This window comes from Aphelocoma coerulescens, chromosome 31 (genome assembly GCF_041296385.1).
Source record: "Aphelocoma coerulescens isolate FSJ_1873_10779 chromosome 31, UR_Acoe_1.0, whole genome shotgun sequence".
Lineage (NCBI taxonomy): Eukaryota > Metazoa > Chordata > Aves > Passeriformes > Corvidae > Aphelocoma > Aphelocoma coerulescens.
This window is the reverse complement of record NC_091044.1, coordinates 47,671-62,022: the sequence shown is the minus strand read 5'-3', so window position 1 is coordinate 62,022 and position 14,352 is coordinate 47,671. Positions and strand designations below refer to the sequence as shown.

The following is a 14,352-nucleotide window of genomic DNA, read 5'->3' as shown; positions in this document are numbered from 1 at the left end:
CTAACAACCCGACCAGTTCCGGAGCAACCAGACCCCGCCCCTAGCAACACGACCCACCCCTAGCAACACGGTCCAGCTCCCTGGCAACGAGGCCTCGCCCGTAGCAACAAAGCCCCGCCCCTTGGCAACCAGGCCCCGCCCCCGCGGCATCCCCCGCTCCCCGGCAACCGCGCCCCGCCCTTGGCAACGGCGGCCCCGTCGCGCGCCGCCATTTGGCCGCGCCGCGCTCTGATTGGTCAGCGCGGCCGCGCGGGGAGGCACGGCGGGCGCTGATTGGTAGGCGCGGGGACCCCGCCCCTTTCCCCTCAGGCGGGCGGGCGGCGGCGCCGGGCGAGGCGCGGGCGGGGGGATTTGGTGGGGTTTTGGGGGCATTTGGGGTTTTTTTGGGAGGTCCCGGCACCCACCGAGCCCCGCTCGGGTCGGGATGGCGGCGTTGCCTCCGCGGGAGTTCGCGGCGCAGGTGCTGCCCGGCTGCGTGGTGCCCACGGCGCGCCAGGGCCTGGCCCAGCTCTGGCCGCTGTTGCTGCTCTGCCTCGGGGCGCGGTTGCTGCACCGGCTGCGTGAGTGGGGCCGGAGAGGGGGGCCGGGGGTTTTGGGGGGGGCAGAGTGTTGGGGGACATCCGAGGGTCTGGGGGGAACCGTGGCTCTGGGCAGGCCGAGGGCTGGGGGGACATCCGGGGGTCTGGGGGGATCTGGAGGGACCCGGCTGCCGCAGCGGATCCGTGAGCGGGACCGGGGCGGGGAGCGCCGGGAGTCCGGAAAGGGTTCGGAGGGTGGGGGAACATCGGGGGGTCCCGGGGGGTTGGGGGGGGCACGGCGGGGTCTGGGAGTTTCGGGGTCTGGGGGCGTCCTGGGCGGCTGAGCGGACTCGAGGGGTTGGGAGGAGCTGGGGGGTCTCGGGGGGAGGTTGGGGGGTGAGGGGGGGGTCCCGGGGGGAGGTTGGGAGGAGCTGGGGGGTCTCGGGGGGAGGTTGGGAGGTGAGGGGGGGTCTCGGGGATCTGGATGTGTCCCGGAGCTGGGGGCGGCCAGCGGAATCTGGAGGGGCTCGGGGGAGTCCGGAGGGGGGGGGGTCCGGCAGGGAGGGGAAGATTCGGAGATCTGTGGGCACCCAGGGGTCTGGGGGGGGGTCCAGAGCTCCAGATTTGGGGGTTTTGGGGTGAGGGGACACCCGGGGGTTTTGGGGGTGCTCCCAGGGCTGTGGGGCGCCCCCCTGACCCCCCCTTGGCACAGCCCTGCCGCGGGGGGGGAAGCACGCGGGGGCGGCGGCCGGGGGGCTCCTGGCCCTGCACCATTTCTTCGGGGCGCAGGCGCTGTGGGTGGCCCTGCTGAGCGGGCTCTGCGTCCTCACCCTGCTCCTGAGCCGGGCCCGCGCCCAGAGAGGGCTCTGCCTCGCCCTGGCTGCCCTCAGCTACCTGCTCATGGGGTACGGGGCGCTGGGGGGCACTGGGAAGGGGCTTGCGGGTGATTTGGGCACTGGGAGGGCGTTTGGGGGCACTGGGAGGGGGGTTGGGGGGGCTCTGCCTCGCCCTGGCTGCCCTCAGCTACCTGCTCATGGGGTACGGGGCGCTGGGGGGCACTGGGAGGGGGCTTGCGGGTGATTTGGGCACTGGGAGGGCGTTTGGGGGCACTGGGAGGGGGGTTGGGGGGGCTTTGCCTCAGCTACCTGCTCATGGGGTAGCTGAGGCAGGGTGGGGGGCACTGGGAGGGGGCATTGGGTGATTTGGGCCCTGTGAGGGGGTTTGGGGGGGCTCTGCCTCGCCCTGGCTGCCCTCAGCTACCTGCTCATGGGGTACGGGGTGCTGTGAGGGGAACTGGGGCCAATGGGAGGCACTGGGAGGGGGTTTGGGGTGATTTGGGGCACTGAGAGGGGGTTTGGGGGTGCTGGGAAGAGGATTTGGAGATGCTGGGAAAGGGACTGTGGGCACTGGGAGGGACTGGGAGGGCATTGGGGGCACTGGGAGGATGCTGGAAACAACTGGAAGAAGAACTGGGCAGGAACTGAGAAGAGCTGGGAGCAACTGGGAAGGACTGAGGGCATTGAGCAGGAAGGGACTGGGAGCACTGGGATAAACTGGGGCGTTGATTGCATTGAACTGAGAGTAACTGGGAGTAACTGGGAGCCCCCCATCGCAGGGAGCTGCACATGGTGGACACGGTCACCTGGCACAAGATGCGAGGTGAGACCCCCACCCCTCCCCTCCCCCCAGGACCCCCAGATCCCCGTGCCCCCCCACGCTTTGGGGATCCCTCCAGTTTTGGGGTCCCCCCTGATTTTGGGGTCTGGCAGGGATGAGACCCCCTCCCCCACTCCCCCAGGACCTGTTCCCTCCACCCCACTCGGGACCCCCAGTTCCCTCCTCCCCTGAGCCCCCCCAGACCCCTGGGGACCCCCCTGATTTTGGGGTCCCACAGTGGTGCCGATGGGGGGGCCCTGAATGTGGCACCCCCTCCCCTTCCCTCCAGGACCTTCAGCCCCCCCCCCCACACCCGCTTTGAGCCCCCAGACCCCTGGGGACCACCCCACATTTCAGTGACTTCCCTCACATTTTGGGGCCCCCCCAATTCAGGGTGCCTGCTGATTTTGGGGTCCCTAGGGGCACAGATGGTGGTGGCCACGAAGGCAACCCTCCCCTTTCCCCCCAGGACCCCCAGTTCCCCCCACTTCGAGCCCCCAGACCCCTGGGACCCCCAGTTCCTCCCCCTCCCCTGACCCCCCCAGACCCCCGGGGGAGTTCAGGACGCCCCCGAATTGGGGGTGCCCGCTGATTTTGGGGTCCCCAGGGGCGCAGATGGTGGTGGCCATGAAGGCCGTGTCGCTGGGCTTCGACCTGGACCGGGGGGCCGGGGGGGCGCGGGGGGAGCCCAGCCCCGCGCAGGTCCTGGGCTACCTCTGCTCGCCCGGCTCCGTCGTCTTCGGGCCCTGGGAGCCCTTCGGGGCCTACCTGAGATCCGTGGAGGGGCCGCCCCTGGTACGGGGTGGGGACGGGGAGTTTGGGGGGAAATGGGGGGAAATGGGGATTTGGGGGGGAATGGGGAGTTTGGGGGGAAATGGGGGGAAATGGGGATTTGGGGGGGAATGGGGAGTTTGGGGGGGAATGGGGGATTTGGGGGGGAATGGGGAGTTTGGGGAGGAAATGGGGGATTTGGGGGGGAATGGGGAGTTTGGGGGGGAAATGGGGATTTGGGAGGGAAATGGGGATTTGGGGGGGAATGGGGAGTTTGGGGGGAAATGGGGGATTTGGGGGGGAATGGGGAGTTTGGGGAGGAAATGGGGGATTTGGGGGGGAATGGGGAGTTCGGGGGGGAATGGGGGGAAATGGATTTGAGGGGGAATGGGGAGTTTGGGGGGAAATGGGGGATTTGGGGGGGAATGGGGAGTTTGGGGGGGAAATGGGGGATTTGGGGGGGAATGGGGAGTTTGGGGGGGAATGGGGAGTTTGGGGGGGAAATGGGGGGAAATGGGGGATTTGGGGGGAATGGGGAGTTTGGGGGGGAAATGGGGGATTTGGGGGGAATGGGGAGTTTGGGGAGGAAATGGGGGATTTGGGGGGGAATGGGGAGTTTGGGGGGGAAATGGGAGGAAATGGGGGATTTGGGGGGGAATGGGGAGTTTGGGGGGGAAATGGGGGGAAATGGGGGATTTGGGGGGGAATGGGGAGTTTGGGGAGGAAATGGGGATTTGGGAGGGAAATGGGGATTTGGGAGGGAAATGGGGATTTGGGGGAAATGGGGATTTGGGAAGGAAATGGGGATTTGGGGGAATGGGGAGTGGGATAAAAGTAGGGATTTGTGGGAGAAATGGGGATTTGGGCGAATGGGGAGTTTGGGGGGAATGGGGGATTTGGGGGGGAAATGGGGATTTGGGGAAATGAGGGATTTGGGGAAATGAGGGATTTGGGGGGGGAATGAGGATTTGGGGGAGGAATGGGGATTTGGGGAAATGGGGATTGGGGGGGAAATGAGGATTTGGGGAAATGGGGATTGGGCTAGAAGTGGGGATTTGGGGGAGAAATGGGATTGGGGGAAATGGGGGATTTGGGGGGGAATGGGGATTTGGGGGGAAATGGGGGATTTGGGAGGAAATGGGGATTTGGGGAAATGAGGGATTTGGGGGGGAAATGGGGATTGGGGGGAAATGGGGATTGGGGGATTTGGGGGAGAAATGGGATTGGGGGAAATGGGGGATTTGGGGGGGAATGGGGATTTGGGGGGAAATGGGGGATTTGGGAGGAAATGGGGATTTGGGGAAATGAGGGATTTGGGGGGGAAATGGGGATTGGGGGGAAATGGGGATTGGGGGATTTGGGAGGAAATGGGGATTTGGGGAAATGGGGATTGGGGGGGAAATGGGGATTTGGGGAAATGGGGATTGGGCTAGAAGTGGGGATTTGGGGGAGAAATGGGATTGGGGGGAATGGGGATTTGGGGGGAAATGGGGGATTTGGGGAAATGAGGGATTTGGGGGGGAAATGGGGATTGGGGAGGGAAAGGGATTGAGAGGGAAAAAAGTGGGATTAGAGAAGAGAAATAGAGAATGGGGGAGAAAAGGAGCATTGGGGATTGGAGGGAAGTTGCGATAAATGCGGGATTGGGAAGAGAAATTGGGGGGAAAGGGGATTTGGGGGAAAAGAAAGGGATTTGGGGGAGAAATGGGGGATTGGGGAGAAAGTGGAAACGGAAAGTTTAAAGGAGAAGAATCTGGGATTGGAGGGGGAAAGGGGGGAAAAGGGGTTTGGGGGGAAAAAGGGAGGATGGGGGAAAAATAGGGAATGGGAGAAAAAGAGGGGAAAAGAGGAATTGGGAGCAAAGAGGGATTTTGGGGGGCAAAGGGGGATTTGGTGGAGAAAAAGGGGCACTGGGGGGGCTTTGAGGAGCGTTGGAGGGAGCTTAAGGAGCAGGGGGGAGTTGGGGGGGCACCAGGGGAGGGGGCTGGGCGGGTTTGGGGGCACTGAGGGTTTGGGGGACACAGGGGGGGATGGGGTGGGGATGGGGGGGTCTGGGGGTGTCAGTGTTGGGGTCCTGGGTTTTGGGGGTGTCTCTGGGGGGTGCTGGGTTTGGGGGTGTCTCTGGGGGGTGCTGGGTTTGGGGGTGCCGGGTTTGGGGGTGTCTCTGGGGGGGGTGTCAATGTTTGGGGGTGTCTCTGGGGGGGTGCCGGGTTTAGGGGTGTCTCTGGGGGGGTGTCAGTGTTTGGGGGTGTCTCTGGGGGGGGTGCCGGGTTTAGGGGTGTCTCTGGGGGGGTGTCAGTGTTTGGGGGTGTCTCTGGGGGGTGTCAGTGTTTGGGGGTGTCTCTGGGGGGGTGCCGGGTTTAGGGGTGTCTCTGGGGGGTGTCAGTGTTTGGGGGTGTCTCTGGGGGGGTGCCGGGTTTAGGGGTGTCTCTGGGGGGGTGTCAGTGTTTGGGGGTGTCTCTGGGGGGTGTCAGTGTTTGGGGGGTTGGGCTGACCCCCGCTGTCCCCAGAGCGCGGCCTGGGCGCGGAAGGGGCTGCGCAGCCTGGGGCTGGCCCTGCTCTGCCTCCTGGTCAGCACCTGCCTGGCCCCGTTCCTGTTCTCCAGCCTCCTGCCCCTCTATGGGGCGCGGGCCCTGCGCAGGTGAGACCCCCCCAAACCCCCCGAGCCCCCCCCCGGGACCCCCAAACCCCCCCTGGGACCCCCAACCCCCCCCCCCAGCACCCGCCTGGCCCCGCTCCTCTTCTCCCATCCCCCTTTGGGACACGGGCCTGTGCAGGTGAGACCCCAAATTCCCCCCAGGGACCCCAAACCCTTCCTGGGGACCTGAAACCTTCCCCAGGGACCCCAAAACCTTCCCAGGGACCCCAAACCCTCCCTGGGGACCCCAAATTCCCCCCAGGGACCCCAAACCCCCCCAGGGACCCCAAACCCTCCCTGGGGACCTGGAATCTTCCCCAGGGACCCCAACCCCTCCCTGGGGACCCCAACCCCTCCGCCAGGGACCCCAAAACCTGCGTGGGGACCTCAAACATTCCCCGGGGACCCCAAATTCCCCGCAGGAACCCCAAACCCTCCCTGGAGACCTGAAATCTTCGCTGGGGACCCCAAACCCTCCCTGGGGACCCCAACCCCCCCCAGGGACCCCAAACCCTCCCTGGGGATCCCAAACTCCCCCAGGGACCCCAAAACCTCCCTGGGGACCCCAAACCCCCCCCCAGGGACCCCAAACCCTCCCTGGGGACCCCAAACTCCCCCAGGGACCCCAAATTCCCCCCAGGAACCCCAGACCCTCCCTGGGGACCCCAACCGCCCCCAAGGAGCCCTGACCCCTCCCCGGGGACACCTCAAATTCCCCAAGGACCCCAGAGCCTCCCAAGGACCCCCAAACACCCCTGGGGAACCCCAACCCACCCTGGGGACCCCTGAACCTGCACAGGGACTCCTGAGCTGCCCCTCAGGGCCCCTCAAAGCATCCCAGGCACCCCCAAATCTTCCTGGGGATCCCCAAAACCCTTCCAGGACTCCCCAAAACACCCAACGGCTCCCAAACCACACCAAGGGCCCCAAAAACCTCTTGGGGGGCCATAAAACCCTTCCCAGGACCCCCAATTCCCCTCAGGAACCCCAAAACCACTGTGGGAACTCCCAAAATCCCCTGAGGACTCCTGAATGTCCCCTGGGGGTCCCTCAACCCCCCCAGGGACCCCTAAAATCCCCCAGGGACCCCCAAACCCCCCCACTGACATCTCTGTTCCCCCCGGTGCTGCCCAGGAGCGTCTTCGCCAGGTGAGGGGGGATTTTGGGGGGGCTCAGGGGGGATTTTGGGGGGCCCGGGGGGATATTGGGGGGGCTCTGGAGGGATTTTCGGGGGGCTCAGGGGGGATTTGGGGGGGCCCACAGGAGATTTTGGGGGGGCTCAGGGGGGATTTTGGGGGGGCTCTAGAGGGATTTTTGGGGGGCTCAGGGGATTTTGGGGGGCCCAGGGGGATTTTGGGGGGGCTCTGGGGGGATTTTGGGGGGCCCAGGGGGGATATTGGGGGGGCTCTGGAGGGATTTTCGGGGGGCTCAGGGGGGATTTTGGGGGGGCTCTGGAGGTATTTTTGGGGGGCTCAGGGGATTTTGGGGGACCCAGGGGGGATTTTGGGGGACTCGGGGGATTGTGGATTGCTCAGGGGGGATTTTGGGGGGTTCAGAGGGGATTTTGGGGGGGCTCGAGTATTTTGGGTTGCTCAGGGGGGATTTTGGGGGGCCCAGAGGGGATTTTGGGGGGGCTCAGGAGGGATTTTGGGGGGGCCCACGGGGGATTTTGGGGGGGCTCTGGAGGGATTTTTGGGGGGCTCAGGGAGGATTTTGGGGGGCTCAGGAGGGATTTTGGGGGGCTCGGGGGATTTTGGGGGGCTCAGGGGGATTTTCGGAGGCTCAGGAGGGATTCTGTGGGGCCCAGGGGGGATTTTGGAGGGCTCAGGAGGGATTTTGGGGGGCTTGGGGGATTTTGGGGGGCTCGGGGGATTTTGGGTTGCTCAGGGGGGAATTTGGGCGGCCCAGGGGGGATTTGGAGGGGCCCATGGGGGATTTTGGGGGGCCCAGGGGGTTTGGGGGTTTCTGGGATGGGAGTGGGACAGGGATGGGGCACATAGGGATGGGGGGGGGGGGGGTTGGGGGAGCCCGAGGGGAACTGGGGGGCGCTGGGGGGGTGTGGGGGGCCCAGGAGGGTCCAAAGGGATTTGGGGTGATGGGGATGGGGGGGAACATTGAGGGGACACGAGATGGGGGTGGCACCTTAATGTGTGTCCCCCCCAAATCCCCCCTGTGATCCCCCCAACCCCTCTTGTGCCCCCAACCCCCCGTGTCCCCCCAAACCCCCCCATATCCCCCTAAAAACCCCGTTCCCTCCCAAACTCTCCCTGTCACCCCCAAACTCCCCCAAAATCCCCCCCAACTGCCCCATGTCCCCCCAAACCTCCTGTTTCCCCCCAAAATCCCCACAAACCTTCCATTTCCCCCACAACCCCAATATCTGCCCCAAATCCCCCAAACCCCTCATTTGTCCCCCAAATCCCGCCATGACCTCCCCACAATCCCCCACAATCCCTCATGTCCCCCAAAAACTCCCCCATGTCCCCCCCAAACCCCCTCAAACCTCCCCAAATCCCCCCCAAACTCCCCCAAACCCCTACAAACCCCCCCAAATCCCCCCTCCCCCTCCCCCGTCCCCCCTGCTCCCTGGGTCCTCCCGGCCGCTAGGTGGCTCCACGCCTACGAGAGCGCCCTCTCCTTCCACTTCAGCAACTACTTCGTGGCCTTCCTGTCCGAGGCCACGGCCACGCTGGCGGGGTCCGGCTGCTCGCTGCACCACGACCACCTGCACTGGTGAGGGCCCGCGGGCACCCGCAGAGCCCGCCCGGGGCCACTGCGGGCCCACGGGCACCCACAGAGCCCGCCCGGGGCCACTGCGGGGCCGAGGGCACCCAGAGAGCCCGCCCGGGGCCACTGCGGGGGCGGGAGCGCCGCCGAGCCCGCCCGGGGCCACTGCGGGCCGGGGGCACCCAGAGAGCCCGCCCGGGGCCACTGCGGGGCCGGGGGCACCCACAGAGCCCGCCCGGGGCCACTGCGGGCCCACGGGCACCCACAGAGCCCGCCCGGGGCCACTGCAGGGGCGGGGACACCACTGGCCACACCCACAGGGCCGCTGGCCACATCCACAGTGTGATTGACCACACCCACAGGGCCGCTGGCCACGCCCACAGGGATACTGGCCACACCCACACAGCCACTGGCCACACCCACAGAGCCACTGGCCACACCCACAGGCTCCCCCTGTGGTGACCGGGACTCTCCACAGGCTCCCCCAGTGATGAGAACCCCCTGCAGTGACCCCCCCAAAGTCACAGCGTGACCCCAGTGTGACCCTGACCCTGTGTGTGACACTGACCCTGTGTGTGACACTGACCCTGTGTGTGTGTGTGACACTGACCTGTGTGTGACACTGACCTGTGTGTGTGTGTGACACTGACCTGTGTGTGACACTGACCCTGTGTGTGTGACACTGACCTGTGTGTGTGTGACACTGACCCTGTGTGTGTGTGTGACACTGACCCTGTGTGTGTGTGACACTGACCCTGTGTGTGTGTGTGACACTGACCTGTGTGTGACACTGACCTGTGTGTGTGTGTGACACTGACCCTGTGTGTGACACTGACCTGTGTGTGTGTGTGACACTGACCTGTGTGTGACACTGACCCTGTGTGTGTGTGTGACACTGACCTGTGTGTGACACTGACCCTGTGTGTGTGTGACACTGACCCTGTGTGTGTGACACTGACCTGTGTGTGTGACACTGACCCTGTGTGTGTGTGTGACACTGACCCTGTGTGTGTGACACTGACCTGTGTGTGTGTGACACTGACCCTGTGTGTGTGTGACACTGACCCTGTGTGTGTGTGACACTGACGCTGTGTGTGTGTGTGACACTGACCCTGTGTGTGTGACACTGACCCTGTGTGTGTGTGACACTGACGCTGTGTGTGTGTGTGACACTGACCTGTGTGTGTGACACTGACCCTGTGTGTGTGACACTGACCCTGTGTGTGTGTGTGACACTGCCCTGTGTGTGTGACACTGACCCTGTGTGTGTGACACTGACCCTGTGTGTGTGTGTGACACTGACCTGTGTGTGTGACACTGACCCTGTGTGTGTGACACTGACCATGTGTGTGTGTGTGACACTGACCTGTGTGTGTGACACTGACCTGTGTGTGTGACACTGACCCTGTGTGTGTGACACTGACCATGTGTGTGTGTGTGACACTGACCTGTGTGTGTGTGACACTGACCTGTGTGTGTGACACTGACCTGTGTGTGTGTGACACTGACCCTGTGTGTGTGTGTGACACTGACCCTGTGTGTGTGTGACACTGACCTGTGTGTGTGACACTGACCCTGTGTGTGACACTGACCTGTGTGTGACACTGACCCTGTGTGTGTGTGACACTGACCCTGTGTGTGTGTGACACTGACCTGTGTGTGTGACACTGACCCTGTGTGTGTGTGACACTGACCCTGTGTGTGACACTGACCCTGTGTGTGTGTGACACTGACCTGTGTGTGTGTGTGACACTGACCCTGTGTGTGTGTGACACTGACCTGTGTGTGACACTGACCTGTGTGTGACACTGACCTGTGTGTGTGTGTGACACTGACCTGTGTGTGACACTGACCTGTGTGTGTGTGTGACACTGACCCTGTGTGTGACACTGACCCTGTGTGTGTGTGTGACACTGACCTGTGTGTGTGTGTGACACTGACCTGTGTGTGTGTGACACTGACCCTGTGTGTGACACTGACCCTGTGTGTGTGTGTGACACTGACCTGTGTGTGTGACACTGACCCTGTGTGTGTGACACTGACCTGTGTGTGTGACACTGACCCTGTGTGTGTGTGACACTGACCTGTGTGTGTGTGTGACACTGACCCTGTGTGTGACACTGACCCTGTGTGTGTGTGTGACACTGACCTGTGTGTGTGTGTGACACTGACCCTGTGTGTGACACTGACCCTGTGTGTGTGTGTGACACTGACCTGTGTGTGTGTGACACTGACCCTGTGTGTGTGTGACACTGACCTGTGTGTGTGTGTGACACTGACCCTGTGTGTGACACTGACCCTGTGTGTGTGTGTGACACTGACCCTGTGTGTGTGTGACACTGACCTGTGTGTGTGTGACACTGACCCTGTGTGTGTGACACTGACCTGTGTGTGTGTGACACTGACCTGTGTGTGTGTGTGACACTGACCCTGTGTGTGTGTGACACTGACCTGTGTGTGTGTGTGACACTGACCTGTGTGTGTGTGACACTGACCTGTGTGTGTGTGTGACACTGACCCTGTGTGTGTGACCCTGACCCTGTGTGTGACACTGACCCTGTGTGTGTGTGTGACACTGACCCTGTGTGTGTGTGTGACACTGACCTGTGTGTGTGTGACACTGACCCTGTGTGTGTGTGTGACACTGACCCTGTGTGTGTGACACTGACCTGTGTGTGTGTGACACTGACCTGTGTGTGTGTGACACTGACCTGTGTGTGTGTGTGACACTGACCCTGTGTGTGTGTGTGACACTGACCCTGTGTGTGTGACACTGACCTGTGTGTGTGTGACACTGACCCTGTGTGTGTGTGACACTGACCCTGTGTGTGTGACACTGACCCTGTGTGTGTGACCCTGCCCCCAGTGTGACCCTGCCCCCTGTGACCCCCCTGTGCCATTGTCCCCCAGGGACCTGGTGGTGTCGCGGCCGCTGCGGGTGGAGCTGCCGCGCTCCATGGCCGAGGTGGTGACGAACTGGAACCTGCCCATGTCCCGCTGGCTGCACACCTGTGAGCACTGGGAGGGCACAGGGTGGCACTGGGAGGGCCTGGGGGGCTCCAGGAGGGCGCTGGGGCTGGCATTGGGGCTGGCACTGGTCTGACTGGGCTCCCTGGGCAGATGTGTTCCAGACCGCCCGGCGCTTGGGCACCTTCGCCGCCGTGCTGGGCACCTACGCAGCCAGCGCCCTGCTGCATGTGAGAGACCCCAAATCCCCCCAAAATACCCCCAAAACCACCCTGGGAACCCCCAAATGCTCCCCCCAGCACCCTGCTGCACATGAGGGACCCCAAATCCCCACAACCCCCCCAAACCCACCCTGGGAACCCCCAAATGCCCCCCCAAACCTCCCCCCAGCACCCTGCTGCATGTGAGGGACCCCAAAACCCCCCTGGGAACCCCAAAAACCCACCCTGAGACTCCCCCAAAATCTACCCAGGGGCCCCCCAGCACCCTGCTGCACGTGAGGGACCCCAGCCCCCCTAGTGTCCCCCTGCACATGAGAACCCCAGGACCCCCAAACCCCTGTGACTGTCCCCAACTCCCCCCTGGGGACCCCAAACCCACCCTGGGACTCCTTGAAACCCCCTCGAGAAACCCCCAGAAACTCCGTGGTGACTCCCCCAGCCCCCCAGAGCCCCCCCCGCCCAGCCGGGGGCTCCCCCAAAGCCCCCAGCCCAGGCGGGGGCTCCCCCAAAGCCCCCAGCCCGCGCTGTCCCCGCAGGGGCTCAGCTTCCACCTGGCTGCTGTGCTGCTCTCCCTGGGCCTCATCACCTACGCCGAGCACGGTCAGTGCTGGCCCTTTAAGGGGCGGGGCCAGGGAGGGGCGGGGCCAAGTGGGGTCACCTGAGGTGGGAGGGGGTGGGTGGGTGGGGCACGGAGTGGGTGGGGCTTTGAATGTGGGCGTGGCCTAAAAGGGTGGGTGGGGCTTGTGGGGTGGGTGGGATCAGGAGTGGGAGGGGCTGGGGATGTGGGTGGGGCCCTGGGTGGGCGGGGTTGGGAATGTGGGTGGGGTTGGGAATGTGGGTGGGGCTCTGGGGTGGGTGTGGTGCTGGGTGGGCGGGGCTGGAGAGGTGGGTGGGGCCCTGGGGATATGGGTGGGGCTCTGGGGTGGGTGTGGTGCTGGGTGGGCAGGGCTGGAGAGGTGGGTGGGGCCCTGGGGATGTGGGTGTGGCCCTGGGTGGGCGGGGCTGAGAATGTGGGTGGGGCCCATGGGGTGGGTGTGGCTCTGGGTGGGCCGTGCTGGGGATGTGGGTGGGGCCTTGAGCTGGGTGAGGAGGTGGGTGGGCCCTGGGTGGGCAGGGCCGAGGATGGGGGTGGGGCTCGCGGGGTGGGCGGGGCTCGGGGTGGGCGGGGCTGAAGATGTGGGTGGGGCCCTGAGGTGGGTGTGGCTGAGGGCTCGTGGGTGGGGTTTCAATGATGGAATTCAGAGAGATGTGAATGGGTGGGGCATGGGCGGGGCCTATGAATGTGGGCGGGGCACCGAGGGCTGTGGGTGGGGCACTGAGAGCTGTGGGCGGGGCTATGGGGTGTGGGTGGGGCACTGAGAGTTGTGGGCGGGGCCATGGGGTGTGGGCGGGGCACTGAGAGCTGTGGGCGGGGCCATGGGGTGTGGGCGGGGCCATGGGGTGTGGGGGGGCACTGAGAGCTGTGGGCGGGGCCATGGGGTGTGGGCGGGGCCGTGGGGGTGGGGGCGGGGCCATGGGGTGTGGGCGGGGCCGTGGGATGTGGGCGGGGCCGTGGGGGTGGGGGCGGGGCCATGGGGTGTGGGCGGGGCCGTGGGGTGTGGGCGGGGCACTGAGAGCTGGGGGCGGGGCCATGGGGGTGTGGTCCGTGGTGGGCGTGGCTCGCTCTGACCACGCCCCCGCCCCCCCCAGCCCTGAGGCAGCGCTTGGCCGCCATCTTTGACGCCTGCGTCCTGTCCAAGCGCTGCCCCCCGCGCTGCGCCCACCGCCACAAGGACGTGAGATGGGGGGGTCCCTGAGGGGCACAGAGCCCGTGGGGCAGGGTGCTCAGCTTTGAGGGGCCCTGGGGAGCTTGGGGGGGCTCAGAGAGGTCGGGGGCCCCCGGGTGGTCTCTGGGGTGGTTTGGGGGTGGTGAAGGGCAGGATGGGGAGGTTTGGGGATCTCTGGGCGGAGGAATTTGGGTGTCCCAGGGAGAGGGCAGAGGGTTTGGGGGGCTCTGAGGGGATTTGGGGGAGGGCTGGGGGGTCCCTGGGGCCTGGCCAAGGGGCCTCAGGGGTCCTGGGAGGCCCCGCAGACGCTGTGGGTGTCAGCACTCCATGGAGGAATTTGGGGGTTCCTTGGGGGGGTCTCTGGAGGAGTTTGGGGGTCCCACAGACAGAGTGGGTGTGGGCGGAGAACACGGGGGGATTTGGGGGATCCCTGCAGGGGTTTAGAGGGTCCCTGAAGGGGTCCGGGGTCCCCGCAGACGCTGTGGGTGCGGGCGCTGAACGCGGCCCTGGGGGCCCTGGCCCTGTTCCACCTGTCCTACCTGGGCGCCCTGTTCGACATGGAGGCCGAGGACGCCGTGGAGGAGCAGGTGGGACCCCGAGACCCCCCAGAGCCTCCCCAGGGTTTGGGGTCGCCCCCGGTGTTCTGACACCCCTCCCCCCCCGACGCCATCTTGTCCCCTCAGGGCTACGGGATGGCCTACACGGTGCGCAAGTGGTCGGAGCTGAACTGGGCCAGTCACTGGGTGACGCTGGGCTGCTGGGTGCTGGCCCGGCTGCTGCGCTGAGGCTCTGGGAGGGCACTGGGAGCGATCGGGGGGAACTGGGAGCACTGGGAGAAGCTGGGGGCCGCTGGGAGGACCGGGCGCCACCGAGAGCGCGGCCGCTCCGCCCCGCGCGGGCCGCTCCGCCCTGCCGGAAGCGCCTCTCGATGGTTTCAACTTCCGCTTCCTGGCGTTTCCCGCCTTTCCCGGGCGGAAGTGATGTCACGTAGCCGCTCTGGGACCGATAAAGCCTCGCCTCTGTGGTTCCTGTCAATCATTTCCTGGCGGCCAATGGGAGTGCGAGGGGCGGGACCGAGCGGCGCATGC

General features: G+C 65.1%; 1 protein-coding gene across 1 annotated transcript; it reads left to right on the top strand.

Annotated features, from left to right (window-relative positions):
* Positions 1-361: 361 nt before the first annotated feature.
* On the top strand, positions 362-14,288 carry PORCN (porcupine O-acyltransferase). Its single transcript, XM_068998260.1, has 13 exons — positions 362-560; positions 1,231-1,423; positions 2,134-2,177; positions 2,782-2,969; positions 5,456-5,586; positions 6,718-6,732; positions 8,191-8,316; positions 11,221-11,321; positions 11,431-11,507; positions 12,035-12,098; positions 13,188-13,273; positions 13,741-13,851; positions 13,948-14,288. Exons 1-13 carry the CDS (start codon positions 425-427, stop codon positions 14,047-14,049), a joined length of 1,374 nt encoding a protein of 457 aa, XP_068854361.1. The 5' UTR covers positions 362-424; the 3' UTR covers positions 14,050-14,288.
* The last annotated feature ends 64 nt before the right edge of the window (positions 14,289-14,352 follow it).